Source organism: Triturus cristatus, chromosome 2_1 (assembly GCF_964204655.1).
Source record: "Triturus cristatus chromosome 2_1, aTriCri1.1, whole genome shotgun sequence".
NCBI lineage: Eukaryota > Metazoa > Chordata > Amphibia > Caudata > Salamandridae > Triturus > Triturus cristatus.
The window spans coordinates 767,310,002-767,327,088 of record NC_140581.1 but is presented as its reverse complement, the minus strand read 5'-3'; the positions used below and the strand labels follow the sequence as shown (position 1 = coordinate 767,327,088).

General features: G+C 41.7%; 1 protein-coding gene across 1 annotated transcript in view; it reads left to right on the top strand.

Annotated features, from left to right (window-relative positions):
* The window catches only part of FBN2 (fibrillin 2), a 969,744-nt gene that overhangs the window by 869,067 nt on the left and 83,590 nt on the right, over positions 1 to 17,087 (top strand). Inside the window, exons 46-51 of the mRNA XM_085632710.1 lie at positions 8,119 to 8,235; positions 9,812 to 9,937; positions 10,195 to 10,314; positions 13,289 to 13,414; positions 13,960 to 14,112; positions 16,273 to 16,338. Coding sequence (XP_085488836.1) covers positions 8,119 to 8,235; positions 9,812 to 9,937; positions 10,195 to 10,314; positions 13,289 to 13,414; positions 13,960 to 14,112; positions 16,273 to 16,338 — 708 coding nt within the window. The remainder of the gene's footprint in view (positions 1 to 8,118; positions 8,236 to 9,811; positions 9,938 to 10,194; positions 10,315 to 13,288; positions 13,415 to 13,959; positions 14,113 to 16,272; positions 16,339 to 17,087) is intronic.

Here is a 17,087-nt window from a genome sequence, read left to right as displayed (position 1 = left end):
CACAGTGCTTTCTCAGGCCTGAAGGTGGGCCAGAACAGCACCAGGAGATCCCCCAGGCACCCTGGAGACTCTTAGATCACAGACAATGCTTCAAAGGCTTAACCACCATCAAAGCATTGTTTGTTCTAAACATAAATTGTGTGTTTTATATTACAACTCTGTTAAAGTGCTTTCAATTTACCTGGGGCCCACAGGAGTCATGTCTGTGCCAAACACTCAGGTAGGGGGAGTGAAACAGGGGCTGTGAGGCAGCTGCATCCACATACAGAGCTTCAAAAGCTGGATTGGTCCTGCAGCGCAACATTGTCACCACAATCACAGTGATGGACCGGGCCCGCGGTACACCATGTAGGAACATTTGAACGTAGAATTACAGCAACCATGCTGCATGTCCTGTGCTGGGTAAATGAATCAGCCAGTGGGAAGTGGATATCCATGGACTAGAAAACTGCTTGGAAAGCACAGTGGTGAGGGGTCCTTTGGTTGGCTGGTTGCAGATTGGTCCTTGCAGCCAGAATCCGCGCTTCAATCAACTTATCAGAACTGTCCTTTGCCTGCACTGAGGCATGGTCATTTCCTTTTGAAGGTCAGGCCTCACCGTAAATTAAGTGAGCTGCCACAGGACAGCTATAATCAACGTAGTCTAAGTTGTCTTGGCTCCTTCAACATATGAGCAGATGTTTTGAGTCCTATCTTGGCACTGCTTTGGCCACATCTGAGCCTAGGTGTCGCAAAAGCAGCACCCAGAGTTGCAAACAGCAAGCGAGAGGCAGCAACTGCAACCCCTAAGTGATGTCCATGGTGTTGTTACTAAACGTTATAGTACCCGATTACTCCAGTTTGATACTAGAAAAGCGGAGTTATTCAAGCAATGAATGTGTAGATTAAGCACATTTCTACTTCAAATGCGCTGACTCCTCAACTGCCTTAGAAGAAACAGGAACTTGTCTCACTACAAAATGAGCTCAGTTATTAGAATAGAGTGTGACTTGCTACTATGAATATAGCAGTCCCTTTATTTTAGAATTAGGTGCATTATTAGAATTATGTGGATTTGTGCAACCAGTGAATGCTGCAAATCAAGATGGAGGTGCATTGCCAGGTTTCTGTCTCAATGGGAAAATACCAGTGCATGATGCAAGACAGAGCAGAGGTGCACTGGAAGATTGTTGCGAATATTTAGGTACTGTGACAACAGAGTGCAGTAGAAACAATTGTAAAGGGCCCAGTCAGAGGTTTGTGGATGTCTCATTTCTGGAATACAAATTTCCACTATTACCTAGGTTTGAGTTCTTTTGTGAAAACCTTTTGATATTTTGGTCATTGGAAACCAGAGCATCATGCAATCCAACTTCAGTGCACCACGGAACCTCTATAGATGACTCAGAAAAAGTGAATAGTGCATGAGATGATCAGGAATGTGGTGCCCTCTGTGATCTATCTTGATGTCTCAGTGGTGGGAAAAGATGTGCATGTGTTACACTAGATTAGAGATGTGCTGAAGAATTTGCCAAACATCCCAGCCCGAGAATATCAGTGCATTGTGCAATCCACGAGCTCCACTGGATGATGAATGGCATACAAATTCAATTATTTGGTGAGTTGCGACATTCCAATATTTTGAGTAAAATGCATGATGCAGGTTAGAATAGAATTCCATTTTGAATGCTCTTTTTGTGTTTTCGTGGTGAAACACTAATGGATCTTTGTGGTATGACTGCGTAAGAAGTTGATGTGCTGTTGGAACAGCAATGCTTCACTATAGTTTAAACATTGTACTTTGTTGTGTCTGTGGCAAGATCTGGGTAAGATGTTTTGTTGGATCTCTGAGGGATAGTTGTGTCAGGAGAGGATGTACTGTTGAAGTGGCCATGTTTTGCCAACTATATGGATTTAATGCAACGTTGTGTGGATGCGACAGAACGTCTCTATAATGTGTCCTGTTGGAGCAGGAAAATGTATTTAGTAACTGGATGAGTCTGAATAAGGTACTCTGTTGATTGTTAGATTTTACCTGCTCATGGGACAAAGGTGGATTATGCTACTTCAGCAGCACATCCACATGAGGAGAAATGCATACTTCGCCCTGCACCAACAAAGCACATTAGATACACCCAAATTAATACAAATTATGTGGCAGGGTTGACTATATTATGCAGCAAGAAAAAGCAGATTATACAGGACAATGCGGCACATTTTGTTGCAGTATTAGTACTTTTTTGTAATTTTTAGACATGTTAACACTATCTCAGCAAATGTTTCACCTCAATAGTATCAGTTTAATGCCTAGATACAGCATGAATCAACTGATAAGTTGTCAGTTAGCCTTTAAAAAGGGCCTGCCTGTCTGCCACTGCGCGGCAACTCAAGAAGCAGTGTTAAACAGCAGGCGATGGATGATGTGGCAGGTGATGGATGAATCCTTACTTATGTGGAGAACGCTCCAGCCACAGCATCACATATTTGCAGTGGCCCTGGACACACCCTTCCTAGCACATTCCCAGTGCAACTCCAAGCTAAAAAGTCAGAGCCCAAAAAACAATACAGCAATAGAGTGCCACAGTATGCAGCATGCAGTCAATAATGTGACAAGAAAGTGCAAATTATATGGCATAAGGAAGCACATTTGGCTATTTGGCCACTGTAATCATAAGGTAATGTTACCAGTTAACCATGGTTCTTGGCTTTCCACTAGGAGGGAACATATGTGCCTTTTTTGTAGTAACGTTTAGTCTTTTAGAGCGAGAAACACATTTCTTGAAGAAGAAATCTGCACATTATGCAGCTGATTGCAAGTTATGGGCAAGGGTGATAAATCCATATTTCACTGGAAATATTTCAGTAAAGCATTATTATACTGCTTGCATTTAGTTAGCTACGTATTGCTACCTCAACAGCACACCACATCCTCTCACAAGCCTACTTATCAAACTCTAAATACATTTCTTATTTATCCAAATTAGACACGCACACAACACAGATGCAAGCCACAGAGTTGGCTAGGCACTGCAAACTCAACAGCAGATCCACCTCAACAAACTACCGATCATTCAGCCCAGTTAATGTTAAAATACCAAATCCACAACATAACATCAAAATCAAAAATGGTCTAATGAGGACTCATAAGCGAGCAGCCACAGCTGAGAATAGTACAACCATGCACGCCAGCAGAGCGAGACAAATGTCTAAATTGTTTTGCGCATGAATTGCTACAGACAACTTACTATGCAGATCTAGGAAATAAGCTACCTAATATCAGCATTATCAAATAGTGCAATAGTCAGTCCTAACGTAGCCATCCACTACACGATGTGGTTAATTCCTTTAAAAAAAAAAAAACAGACAGCCTTGAATTTGGTCAACGAGTCCCCACTCTTCATGAAAAGTACTGCAAGACCGTGCAGATAGAAATACTAATGTTGTAGCCCACCATCAGCTTTTCGTGAATATTATAGTGCACCTTCCCTGCGGATAACTCTTTCTGGTTACTGCATCACAAAGGGCTGGAATACTTACCAGTTCTATAGCAATCATTTATAAGATCCGTGGTACAAAAGGAAGATGATCATCTCCAACTTTCACTATATCAGTTAAAACAAGAAACACCATTAAAAAGACACATTGGCAATGCAATTGGTGTTGGTGCTAAACAGGGCCGGACTGGGAACCAAAACCGGTCCTTGTAAAGTGCTTCCCTGCACCCCCACCCCACCCCTGAGGGTGAGGCTGAGCTGTTTGCCACGACCCGGTTTTGGCAGATTTCGTTACAGCGGCCAATATTGCAGCTCTGCTGCAAAAACGGCCCTATAACAAAATCCCCCCCGGGGCCCAAAACCAGCCCCCAACCCTGGCAGCCCTCCGGCAAAATGCCCAGTGCCCGCTACGGCCAGTCCGGCCCTGGTGCTAAACATAAAAACGGCGCTGCGCTGAAACATAAAGTGTGGCACCCGTGCATCATCTCCAACTTTCTCCATATCAGTTAAAACAAGAAACACCATTGACAAGATGCATTAGCAATGCAATCGGTGTTGATGCTAAACATAACAAGCATTTGCAACGCAATAGGTCTCCAATTTATGAGAGACCTATTGCATTGCAAATGGTTGGCAAAACGGGAGGGAGAGCGGGGGGAGAAGGCACGGACATCGGTTGTGAGGGTGGGGGTAGAAGGCACGGACAACGGGAGGGAGGGCGGGAAGGGGAAAAGACACTCCACATTTACCTGGTCCATCACCTGGCTCCGGCTCCAGCTGCTCCCTGGGCCTCGGGCCTTGGACTTCCAGAGGAACCGCACCACCGCAATAAAGGAAATAGTACACACCAGTGCAACAACCAAGTAAAGGGGCCAGAAGCCATGGGAGGATACAAATGACAACATGGCTGTACTAAGGCGCGACTAACAAGCCTCATAATGAATCATAAGACAACATTAACAAAGGACAAGCACACAAGCCAATGAAAAATAAGGGCGGGGGAGTGGGTGGAGCTTTTCTCTGTACTGAACTACCACATCTCTTCGCAGAGCAGCGCTTGCGTGCTGGCTCACGCTCAACCTAAAAACTGATGCTTAAAAATAAGAAAAGAATACCAACGTATGGAGAGGGACTTAAAAATAGATCACATTCAGTTCCAAGGAATTTGCTTCAAATTAAACATGCTAAAAAATGTAAACAATTCTCCATGATTTTCTTTGCGTTGGTGAGACTTTGTTAATCAGTGAAATAAAATCTACCCGTAAAATTCTTGATATAAGATACTGAGAAAATGTCATCACTAACCATAATATTTTAGAAAATGCCAGTGAATCTTTCAGTTTTCAAATGTGGAAAGCACATAAAATGTAAATAAACTTTAGCTCTTCAGATCTACCTTACTTTTGCAAAGTGGCCACACTGACCCGAAGCACCACATGTCTAATCTTTAAAATGTCCAACCCTTAAGATAGCTTGCCGCTCATCACATGTGAAACCTCCATAACTTCCTTTTTGCCCTCATGGTCTCCTGGACTCAAAAGCGGAGGAAAACTGCATTATATCCTGTTTTTTGTGTCTGCTTCAACTAATCAGACAGCACCAGGGTTCCTGGCTGGGCCAAGCCCTTTACTTTAGCTTCACTCTCCCTGCATCTCCTTCGGGACACACTGCAGGTAAGCCATATTTTTTATGAACACAGGAATGTAGGGTGTGTTGCTCTCTGGTCTGTTTTCGAGTTAGGTATTGCAGGAGCATGGCTCCCTGTAAGAAAGCTGGGTGCCAGTGGGAAGAGTCTAGCTGCATGTTTTAGCACCCACCAGGGGCGGCTCCTCCACTAAGGCGGAGGAGTGTCGCCTCACTGCTTTCTCGCAGTGAGAGAAGCAGAAACAGAAACATATAATGGTAAAACTAACATTTTATTTTTGTGCTTCTCACAATGTGAGAAAGCAGAAGTGTTTGGTAGGGGGCTGGCAGATGGGGGGACCGCAGCTCTAGGGCAGGGGAGGAGTGGCTTGCCCACTGCTAAGGTGCTAACTGTTTGCGCACTCTGCCTTTTCTCCATGTAGGCTGCATGAGGCCTACATGGAAAAATGTTCTCCCCATAGGCGCCTGGCTGGTCGGTGTCCAGACCAATAACTACGTTGCCTTTGCAGTGTTGTGATTGGCTTAGGGGAGGGGAGGGAGGCTGCCTGCTTCCTGTTCAGGAGGAGAGGAGCAGAGACGACGCGGGACCGGGCTGGCGAAGGTAAGTTAACTTTTTTTATTTTAATTTCAAATTGCCCCCCCCCCGCATGACCCCGTCCCCGCGCGACCCCACCACCCACGAGTCATGCTGGCCGTGACTGGCACCCACCTTAGATAAGAATTTTAAGTTAACGGTGCACTTTATGGATATTGAACCGGATACCTTTGAAGGAGAGATGTTGTTCCTTCCTTAGCATTTAAGGAAGATGGTCCCTGCCAATGGTATAATTCCAGCCTGACCAAAGAAGACTAAGAGAGTGTGGAGAAAATATTTTTGGCTAAGGTATGAAAGTGCCTGTTTTAGTCTATATAAAGTTGCTTGACCTACCGTTAGCTCTCTCTGAAGCGCAAATCTATCGGCATTAATTAATCTGTCTGCTTGTTTATTTTATCTATATTTCAAAGAGCAGTGTGTAGGCCACGTAAGAGTCCTTGTGACCTCTCTACTTAAGATGTACCTGTTTTGGTTTTTGTGCTTTTTTGTCTCTGTTACCAGCATATAGTTAAGCTGGGGCACAGACAACATAAAACAAAGTAGTTCCATAATGGCGAAAATGATATTTCCTGCAGCAAATGTCAAAGTGCCTCCTGATGCTCAAGTCTTTCTTTGCCATAAGACAAGTTACAGTTTCTTGTTTCCTCTCTCACTGAAATCCTTAAGAAATCATGGAAGGATCCAGTGGACGATCGTATACCTAAACATGCCCATGCATCTTTATCCATTTCTTGAGGCTCTTCTTCTATTTCATCTTGGCCATCCAGTGAGTATGGGGTGGGAGGGTGTCCTAATCTGAAAGCAATTCCAGAAGCAACTTTGTTCAAAGATCTGAGCTGCCAGCAGTATTTAAATATTTGGCCACAAATCTTCAATTGAGCTTTCAGGACGAAATTCCCTATTTGGGTTCTGCAATGTCTTAGCAATTGGGTATTCATCCTACTCCTAGTTGGCAATAATATTGGAAATATGTGAACTTCTTGTGATGGAGTGAAAGGATCCAAGACAGCTGATATACCCAGGGGTTTGGCAAGACTTTATCCTTTGGCCAAATGTGAACTGCTGTGTAGGAGCTGGAAAAGGTCAGGAAGTGCAGAAATGGACCGTTTCGCGCTGGGTTCTTATCTGCTTTAAAAATTGCTACGCCCTGGCTCGGAAGGAGCTTCATGAGGGCTTACATCCCCATTCTACAAGGGAAAAAGCTGTGACCACGGCGCTGGCTCAGGATCTCTGCCCACGTTTGCCAAGTATTACTGCCTGGACAGTCAGGTCCGCATGGAAAATCTGTCCGCAGCCCATCGCCAGAATGGTATGGCTTGGGTATCTATTCAAAGGTAAGGAATCTGCAGATAGCAGTCTCTATCAGATGAACAAGTTACTTACCTTTGGTAAAGCATTATCTGGTAGAGACAATATATAGCTGCAGATTCCTTACAGACCGACCCATGCCTCCCTGTTCTGTGGATGCTCCCTTTTCAGGTCCCTAATTGTGACAAACACAAGTAGCGAAAAGGAACTGACATTTGCACGCCTGGGTAGCGCCTATATAGGTGACCGCGACATCATAACCAATGCTAGCGATGCCAGCGATGTCACTCAGAGCCAAATGGAGTCACCTGACGGCACGCAGGAGTACTGCTCACGCAAATGTTTCCGGATCCAGTCGAATGCCTGAAAATTCAAAGGTAAGGAATCTGCAGCTAGATATTGTCTTTACCTGCTAATGCGTTACTGGAGGTAAGTAACTTGTTCTTTAACTTCACCTTATCCACTCACCCTTGTATTTTGTCAGAGGCTTTCGCACAAGACATATGCAGCAAAGGGCCAAAGACTTCCAGGTTGTCTGATGCAATTCAAGGTTATTCATTCACCTTGAATCTGTCGAGTTTGAGTAGCATTCAATTGTGTAAAAGTAACACCTATTACTTACACACCAAGAAAAGCCAGAGGAATAGGGGAGGCCATTAAATAATCTAGTCTTAAATTCTCAATAAAAGTAAGGTCCGATTAACGTGGGTTTGGTTTGAATACGGATTTAACAATTTAAGAACATTTGAGCACCTCTTGTTTTGGGAGTTGACATAAATGTGGCAATGGCCTCATTAAAGAAATTACATCCAAAAGATGGAACTGGTTGGCAATGAGAAAGGATTTTATTCACTCTGGAATGTATCCTTGAAAGGGGGCACCATGGACATAAGAATTCCACTGCATTGTTCCACGTGTTTACACCAAACGATAGCTGGAGAGTCACAGAGCGCCTTGACTCGGTGCCAGACAGAACGCCTCCGTCTCCTGCATGGGGAGCTAGAGTGGGGTCTGTCATGTTGTCCAGTTTGTTCGTGTATCATATTAAAAGACCACTGGGAATCGAAGTCTGATGCATACATGTGTTTCTCTCCGCAGATGTCGATGAATGCGAGCGCCAACCGTGTGGAAATGGGACTTGTAAAAACACCGTGGGGTCGTATAACTGTCTCTGCTACCCAGGATTCGAACTTTCTCCTAATAATGACTGCATGGGTAATTTTTTTAAAATATTTCCACATTGTGTCTTTTCTTGTTTGCATAGTTAACTTTACGTTGATTGCAAATAACACTCAGAAACGAAGACAAACTCTGGCATTAAGAAAGCACATGGACATAAAGCATTGGGCCTGATTCCTTACAAAGCTGTTTGCTGGCACAAGTCTTACAATTTGTGAATGCAAGCAGTGCTGTCCATGACTGAGTATCTGCACTTCTTTATTTGAAGAGGAGAGTACCTGCACTTCTCAGGAGGAAACAGTTACTCAAGGTAGTGAGTACTAGCACTTCTGTGTTTCCCTTTGAAGCACTGAATGAAAGTAATAATAACGTGTGACCTTGTAAGCATAAATCCTTTTACTCATGTGCAGCAGTCCCCCACCTTTCAGTAATATTTCATATGAGGGAATCACAATCACAAGGTGGGGAGTGAGGGCTCAAAGGTTTCACTAGAAATTCAGGAGTTAGAGGGAATTCACAAACTCCCCACTGATCCTTCCCACCATGGCATTGGTCAGAGATTTTTTCCATCCATGTGCTAGAGTCAGTCCATTTCCAGAGTGGGAAGCAAACACTCGAAAATTGCTTGAGATCTATGGGAGGGGTTTCTACATGGGAAAATATATTCCCCTTGGAGGAAAAAAATAATTGTGCCTTTGTACAAAGGCGATTGCATTTCACTTTGTTAATACCAAGCCTGTCTTACTTCTGGAAATAACTAGTAAGACACGCCTTAGTCTGGTGTAAATCACAATTCGCACAATGCACACTCACTATTCTGAAGTAAGGCACACAACTAGTTACAAAAACCTTGGGAGCTTATGTACAAGAAACCCCTTGCACTGCCAGCGCGTCCCTTTTTATCACATAAAAGTGGTGCACCGCTGGCGCAAGGGCCTAATAAATAAGCCCCTTGGTGAATCTGACTCACATTAATTTATCTGTTTTACAATGTAAAATTTGTGAAATTGAAATCAGTTATTTCGTTTACCCAACTATGTCTTCATGTCTGAGGGTCTTTCTGTGAATATATAGAGGTTAAGTGGTCACTGGTGTGCAGTTTTACACTATGCTGGACTGAAACTTCAGGTTGCTTTCCTACTTCTCAAACTTGGCTTGTGAAAGTCACATCTTAAATTCATAGCTCTTTGGCTTGAACTATTGTAATGTACGTCTTTTCACAAGTGACTCTACAGAGTTTTGGCCTCTTGTCCCCTTTTCACTGTATGTCAGGAGGATGTCTAGGTGCATTGAACCTTTGCCGCTGAAAAGACGTGGTGTTCTGGAGTTCAGGAGTCTCAATCCCAGCAGGACAGACTCAGTCTTCCATCCTTTTGATGTGGATAAATAGAGTGCTATAAATTGGTTATAGTAAGATCTGTTAGAAGTGCTGCTTTGAGTGCTAGATAAAAACAACACATTTAGCTTCTTGTAGCTGTAGTGTTAGTTCCATTGGGGTATGGTCTAAAATGTGAAGATGACCACTTTTCTCTTATTATGACACTGTTCTCTCTTGTTTAGCTTCAAGAAAGTGTCTTTGACTAAAGTGCCTTTTCTGCTTTTACCCTTCCAGATATTGATGAGTGCAGCTCCTTCAGCCAGGTGTGCAGAAACGGACATTGCTTCAATGAAATAGGTTCCTTCATCTGCATATGTGATGAAGGCTATGATCTCACATTAGATGCCACGAACTGCATAGGTAATTATCAGCCAATCCATGAGGCCCAGCCATCTTTTGTATCCAGCTTAGTGTAAGCTACTGAAAATATCCCAAGGAAGGCATTTAGAATGATGCGGTGTACAAAGTACAAATATTGTAGTTGCACTTACAATGTAATGTACCACTACTTTTCTTTCAAGAGTTTCTTTAACATCAAAACAACGTGAGCTCATGGTTACTCCCCTTCCTAGAGAGGAATGGTGCATGTTTTTTATAACTGAATGTTTCTATTTTAGATATCAATGAGTGTGTGGTACTTCCTGGCTCCTGTTCCCCTGGCACTTGCCAGAACCTGGAAGGCTCATTCAGGTGCATCTGTCCACCAGGATACGAGGTGGAGGGAGATAACTGCATTGGTAAGACATCCTTGTGTTTCATTGTGCTGAGGCTTCATATGTTGACCTCATCCCTCTTCTGAGAGCAGCCGCGCAATGTCATAAGAGCCAAGCAATAGAAAAGAAGTGCTAGAACTCCAAAACAGAATAGTACAAGGAAGTATTGTTGAACTTGCCAAAGATTACTGCCTTCTACATATCATTCCTTTGCAGCGGTTAATGGTGGATTGCGGCTATTGGCATTTAGGTTTTCACCTTACTGGAATCTGCAGTTCTCATTTCCAAGTTAGCCTGTTCTTGAATAATTCATGAACCATCCACAAAATATTTATTGATGAGAAATAACTTTAACAAAACTATTTGCCAGTTCAATGCAATAATCAAAGTATCTTATGCGAATTCACAGTTCTCATTACTAACCTACGAAAAATGTGCAGAACATCAAATTCCTAAGTGCCGATCAGCCTGTCCTTCATGACATGGTGTATCCTGAAGCCGGCGACCGAGCTGGATTACCATTTCATCTGACTATTCCCAGCCCTTGAATTAATCTAGCAGTGCATTCTGCACTTTAACTACTGCAAACTAATGAGTACACCCTCCATGTCAACGAGATACCCTACCTACACTGTTGATGCTAAGACTCATTTAATTTTGAAGAGAGTTTACCTGTCAAGAGGTACTCAGTGTTCTCCAACCTCACAGTGATTCTTCATTGGTATTCCATTTTAAAGGGTACACTAATCACTCATTAAAAGAAATTGTAATTTTATGGTAATGACCTCTTTCTCTGCTTGTCATCCTGAACAAAGTGAAATTACCATGTTCTACTATATGAGTACCAGTTTCCATCCTGCATACTTCCCTCACCAGTCTTACAAAGTTTAAAACAAAATGTTCTATTCTACTGCAGGCATTGTCAAGGCATAAACTTAGCGCTTTGCTGCAGTAGTGTGGCTTCGATTCAGGGTAACCTCACCTCTGGGACATGGAGCTATATGAATCCATAGATAATAAGGTTATTGGTTGCTGCATTCTATATGAGTGAACAAGTGTTTTTTCAAAGTTCTGGAGAGAAAATCCAGTTTACATTTCTGGAAGGGCAGTGGATGGTAGAAGCATTAAGTGTCACTTTCATGTGGAGGAAGAAGTGTAGTGAGGCTGTGTGGGGGTAATTCAAGCCTAATTGTGGCAGAGTAGTAAGGGTTGGTGGTCAAGAGGGTACCAAGGTTAATATATTGTTTATAGGGATGTGTGGGTGATGCATGAGCATCAAAATTGATGAGGAGAATATAAAGACCACATCTGTGTTTCTTGGGTGTTCAGTTTGTTCCTTTAAGTATTCTGGTCATGGGAAGTAGGCGAGAGGCATGTCTAACATGCTAATTTCACTAATCCATATAATGTACATGCGTATCACTTATTCAGGTGTGTGGAAACCGCTAGCTCTTCAGTACTTTGCAGAAAGCTGAGGGACCATCTAGATTTTTGATCTGAACATAAGCCATTTTCAAGAGTTTCTCTATCTGGACAGACAAGGCTACCCCCCTTTCAAACTGAGATTCATCGTTTGTTGGAATTTCCGCTTTGAAGTGCATTTTGAGTAGATGCTTCCTCCTGGAAGATATATCTGAATTTTCACCTCGAAGAAGAAGAACAAACTGACATATTTCTTGAAAGGCATGATAGGAGGTGCAATAGGCCTCAAAGGAGAACCTTCCAAAACCTAGAAGAAAGTGTGAAATATGTAGGGCCGAGTGTTTCTGGTTATATAAATGTCAACATTATAGTTGAATATTTGTGAATGTTATGGTTAATAGAGCATGTTTAAAATGTTGCTTATCCTTTCTTTTGTATGACAACCTTATGCTGATTCTGAGTCTGTGGCATAGTCTTTCAACAGTTTGTTGCAAGAGTGCTAGAATTTCTCAATGTAGTATATTTCATTTTTAAGCCGTGACCACACACTTTGAGAGTCTCATTTTCCACCCTGCTCAGCCTTCCCATGCCTCCTTACTCCCATTACAAGATGCTGGCCCCTGCTCTCAATAAATGCACCGTAAACCAGACAGTTTCACAAAGGTCATCACCACTGAGAAGATACTCTGCCTTAAGGTGGTCCAGTGTCTTTATTTGATTAATGCACTGTGACCTGCTTATTATGCCTCTTTCTCCGATGCATGATGTAGCACTTCAAAATCCGAACCGCATTGGTTTGCAGAGAAAACTGGGTAAACTGGTCAGACGCTCACTGCCCATCCCCCAACACTTGCCAATCCAAATTTTGTTCCTTCTCAATAAGAGTCTACTGTAAACAAAGCACTGTATAGTGCATTTACATTCATATTGCAGACTCAGTTTCAACACCTAGCACATATTGGATATGACCCTGTGTGACAGTCATTATTTGTAGTGTGGCGGTATCAACATATAAATAACTCTTCTGTTGTTCCTACTGTTGTGTGTACAGTGTGTGGGTTGGGTTCATGCAGTTGACGCGGTCTGGGTGCCCTACCAGGCTAATGTTTTCAATTTGTATAAATGCTATATCCCTGAAGAACAAACATAGTGATCTCTTGGCAACAGAAAATAATACTGTTATGTCTTTAAAAGATAAAGAGCAAATGAAGAAATTATGCTCATTTTCCTAAAAAACTATGACATTCTCGTGAGCAGAACTGAGCCACATAAGAGTCATATCCTTCAATGTGTTTGGAGCCCCCCTACATTCTTTCCTATTAATATCTGTCAGTTATTTTCAGTTATTTTTCACTATTTTCCCGCACATTGTTTTGGTTTATTTCACTGTAGTAGGCACACCAAGTCATTGAGGAAGGTTTTCTTTGGCTTCTGGATGCACCTGGTGGCATACTTATGTTAGTCATAGTTTGTAATTCCCTCTCCCCAATATCATCTAATACTTTGTGCTGTCTCTGTTTTTTCTTCTGGTTCAATCATAGCATGACAATTACGCCTTTCTCCCATCTATTCTCAGACATTGATGAATGCAATGAAGACCCCAACATCTGCCTCTTTGGTTCTTGCACCAATGTTCCAGGAGGTTTCCATTGTGATTGCCCACCAGGTTTTGTTCTGTCAGACAACGGACGAAGGTGCTTCGGTAAGCCACAATGTGCAAATATTACTGTTAGAGCGGTCAAAGAAAGTAAATAATCAACTACCACTTAGCCTGGGACATTGTCAGAGCTGCAAGGCTAAAAGACCACCTTAAGATGGATTCTGTTGGCAAATTTCCCATAAGATCTTATTCTTACACTGTCTTCTTTTGAAAAACATCCGGCACAGTGCCTGTCTATTTTCTCTTAAGCTGCAAGTTTTATTTTTTATTGAATGTCCTAATACCGACTCTCATTGAAGAAGGTACATTATCACTGTGTCACCTTGAGTCCTTATCTTGAGTTTATGGGATCACAGTCACATTTCCAGAACTTCAACTGAAAAATACAGACAATACATTCTTAACTGTTGAGTTATTTTTAGATAACAACGTAAATTACTGTTTATTAAAGAAAGTATCTGCTAGTTACAAATGGCACCGGTTAGAATAATCTTTTATATATCTGAATTATAAAAAGTGCATGCTTCATGTACATCAACTATATATATAAACTGTTTCTTAGCATTATTGTCTGTTTCTTTTCCCAGATACTCGCCAGAGTTTCTGTTTCACTAATTTTGAGAACGGAAAATGTTCAATTCCCAAGGCACTTAACACAACCAAGGCAAAGTGCTGCTGCAGCAAAATGCCTGGCGAAGGATGGGGAGACCCCTGTGAGCTGTGCCCGAAAGAGGGAGAAGGTACATTATTTAGAAAGGACACATGGTTTTAAACAACATGAGCAACCTGAGATTTGAAGTCGGCCCTTAGCCTATATGTTGGCTTTGGCCTTTTTTACACTATAGAACATTGATGTAATCATCTTATGAGATAGACTGTAAATAGCACACTAATACAACACTTGGCATCAAAATTAATTTCTTCATTTTTAGAAGACAAGACACATTAGACCTTTTGCTTAACGGATGGTTACAAATACTGACGTGTGGCGCTGAGCAGGTGCAGTTGATTTCTAACATGATTTATATTAATCGGCAACTCAAAATGATGTAAACATCCAAGGTCACAAGGTCACACTTTATAAATCAGAGCATGGCTCAAAAAGTACTGAATGTCCCAAATCCTAGACCGATAGAGGCCTATTCTCCTGAGCCACACAGGACACTGAGCCATGAGTGAGAACCATTGTAGAACATTAACAGAATTAAGTCTGTGTAAACGGACTGCTTGTCTGACATTGGACCTACAGAGCCAGGAATGTCTTCTCAGGTAGACAGCCCATGGCAAGATCCCGACATTTCTGTATTAAAACACTGTTGAACTCAAGGACTGGTCACCGCTAGATTTAGAATAAGTTGGATAAGGTCACTTTGGTGTCAATTACAGGTGCATTTGTCCTGTTATCAGAGAATATGTACTAAGATTCGCTTAGAGAGTGATACACTACAAACTAAGATATCTTTAAGTAAGACATTGGGGGTTTGCACCTTCCAGTGAAGATGATGACTGAAACTAAACTCTCTAGCACTTGCACTGTTAACATCTGAATGGAACTAGTTGACATTCACCCATTCATTGTTGAGACTCCTCATTCCCCTGATTCAAAGTGAAAGAAATAATGATAGAGAAATTGCACCAGGGAATGCTCCAAATTACCCTGGGAGATTTAGTACCACACAAATATCTAAACAAGTAAGCTGATGTTCAAGTAAATAGTATTATGAATACTATTTTTTAAAAGGATCAAAGGGAACACCACGTTCCCAATAGATAGAACCACAGTTTTAGACATATCTAGACTTTAAATGTGCATTACAGCATCATACCCAAAGTCATAGAAGACCAGCAATAAATTTGGATTTTGGCCTGCCCTTTGTGTGGGTGATAAAATGAACATCAAATTCAATTATGCACAGTAGTAAAAAACTATGAAAATAGGAAATAAAAGCAGCACTATAAGATCTGCTATCAGTACAAGTAAAATTAGTAAAATGAGGCAAACATATAAAAGAAATAATGGAAGTGGTATATACTTCATGGACTTTTCCTAAGAGATTTGTTGAAAGTAAAAATGATGTAACCTTTTCCTACATTGTTTAACTTTAGTAACACTTTGACATAAAACTGGACCATGAAGTAAAATTCCTTTCATTCTGCCTAGTTTTAAAGCTTTTTCTTGTTCTGGTGAAGCATTCACATAATTCACCGCCTGTTCCAAACCACATGTAAGGGATCTCTCTGAAAGGAACATTTTGTGGTGTTTTGTCTTGAAATCCTGAAAAAGAATCTCTGCTGCATCAGGTGACAATGGCGCAAGGACAAGCCAGGCATATGGATATCCAGGACTTGGAAGCCATTCAGCTCCCTGTCAGTTGATGGAGTAGAGCCAGTTGTACACTCCAACAAAGAGTAAGCCATCTCAAGCTCCAGCTTACAGTCACATACCCACCTGCCCAGACTTTTATTCAAGTATAATTGTAAACTCCGAAGAGAAACATACATTGCTGGCACTTCAATTGGCTTTGCTCAACAGTGAAGTATTAACACCAGCAGAGGGATTTTGGATTGCTCCTAGATGCAATAAATATTGCCCCATAGAGGGTTGCAAATGTTACTTTGCCCGTGGTGCTTAAAATACTCTTGCTCTGAAGAAATGCTATGTGTCGTATTGTGGCTCTGCTTACACTCAGTAGTAATACCCTTTTCAGTTCACATCAAGCTTCATTCAACCCTGAAAATCGTTTATTTGCTCACACTTCAACAGTGGACATTAATCTAATCTACAAATAGAAGGGCCTTGTTTTTTCTTACTGTTATTTCATACAATATTGCATGAACAGAAAACACTAGCAATCCCATCTATATGTAAGGAATAATATGTTGCTTCTTTTTCTCCACAGTTGCTTTTCAAGGTTTATGCCCATATGGTCATGGAACTATCCCTGGTATGGGCGATTCACGTGAAGGTAATTTTTAAAGTTTTCGATGTACTTGCTGTAGATCCTTGGCAAAAAAGAAAAGCTCTAATACTGGCCAGAGCTATCACCATATGTATACAAAAGAAACCGATTACAAGGTACCCGGATGTTTGTATGTTATTGTCTTCATATATATATACCAGATAGTAAAATTCATTGAGTGGTCATACAATTGTTGTCCTTCCATTGGCCTGAGGCCATGATGGAGTAATCCTGCAATGATCTATCTGCACATAATGTATACATATCTTGAATTCATGCCCATTGAATGGGTGGCCGTTGTCATATTTTCAGACAGACAGAATACCATGTGCTGCAAAGAAATCAGACAGCACAGGTAAAACTGCTGATGCAGATGACACTAGCTTTGCAATATATATTCATCATATTCATATTTATCAGATTGATCAATAAGGACAACCTTCTTTATATTATGAAATCAAGACTATTCATCACTAAGGTAAAGGAAATAGTGCCCTGAGTCTAGGTGGTATAGAAGACAGTAGCACCACATGGCTTCTAGGAGTTCAGGTATGAATAATTTGTGAGGTTGGCTGATCTTTCAAGGGCTGTGCACAGGTTCCAGGATTGGACTTTTGCATCTACCAGCACGCCAAGGCCAGGAACCATTCTTTCTAATGCAAGAATGCTATTGTTTCCACTACACCTTGGGTACTGTCACAAAAGGTACCACAACTCTTCTCTGAAGTGGAGCTTCAGCAGTGATAGACAGTTCT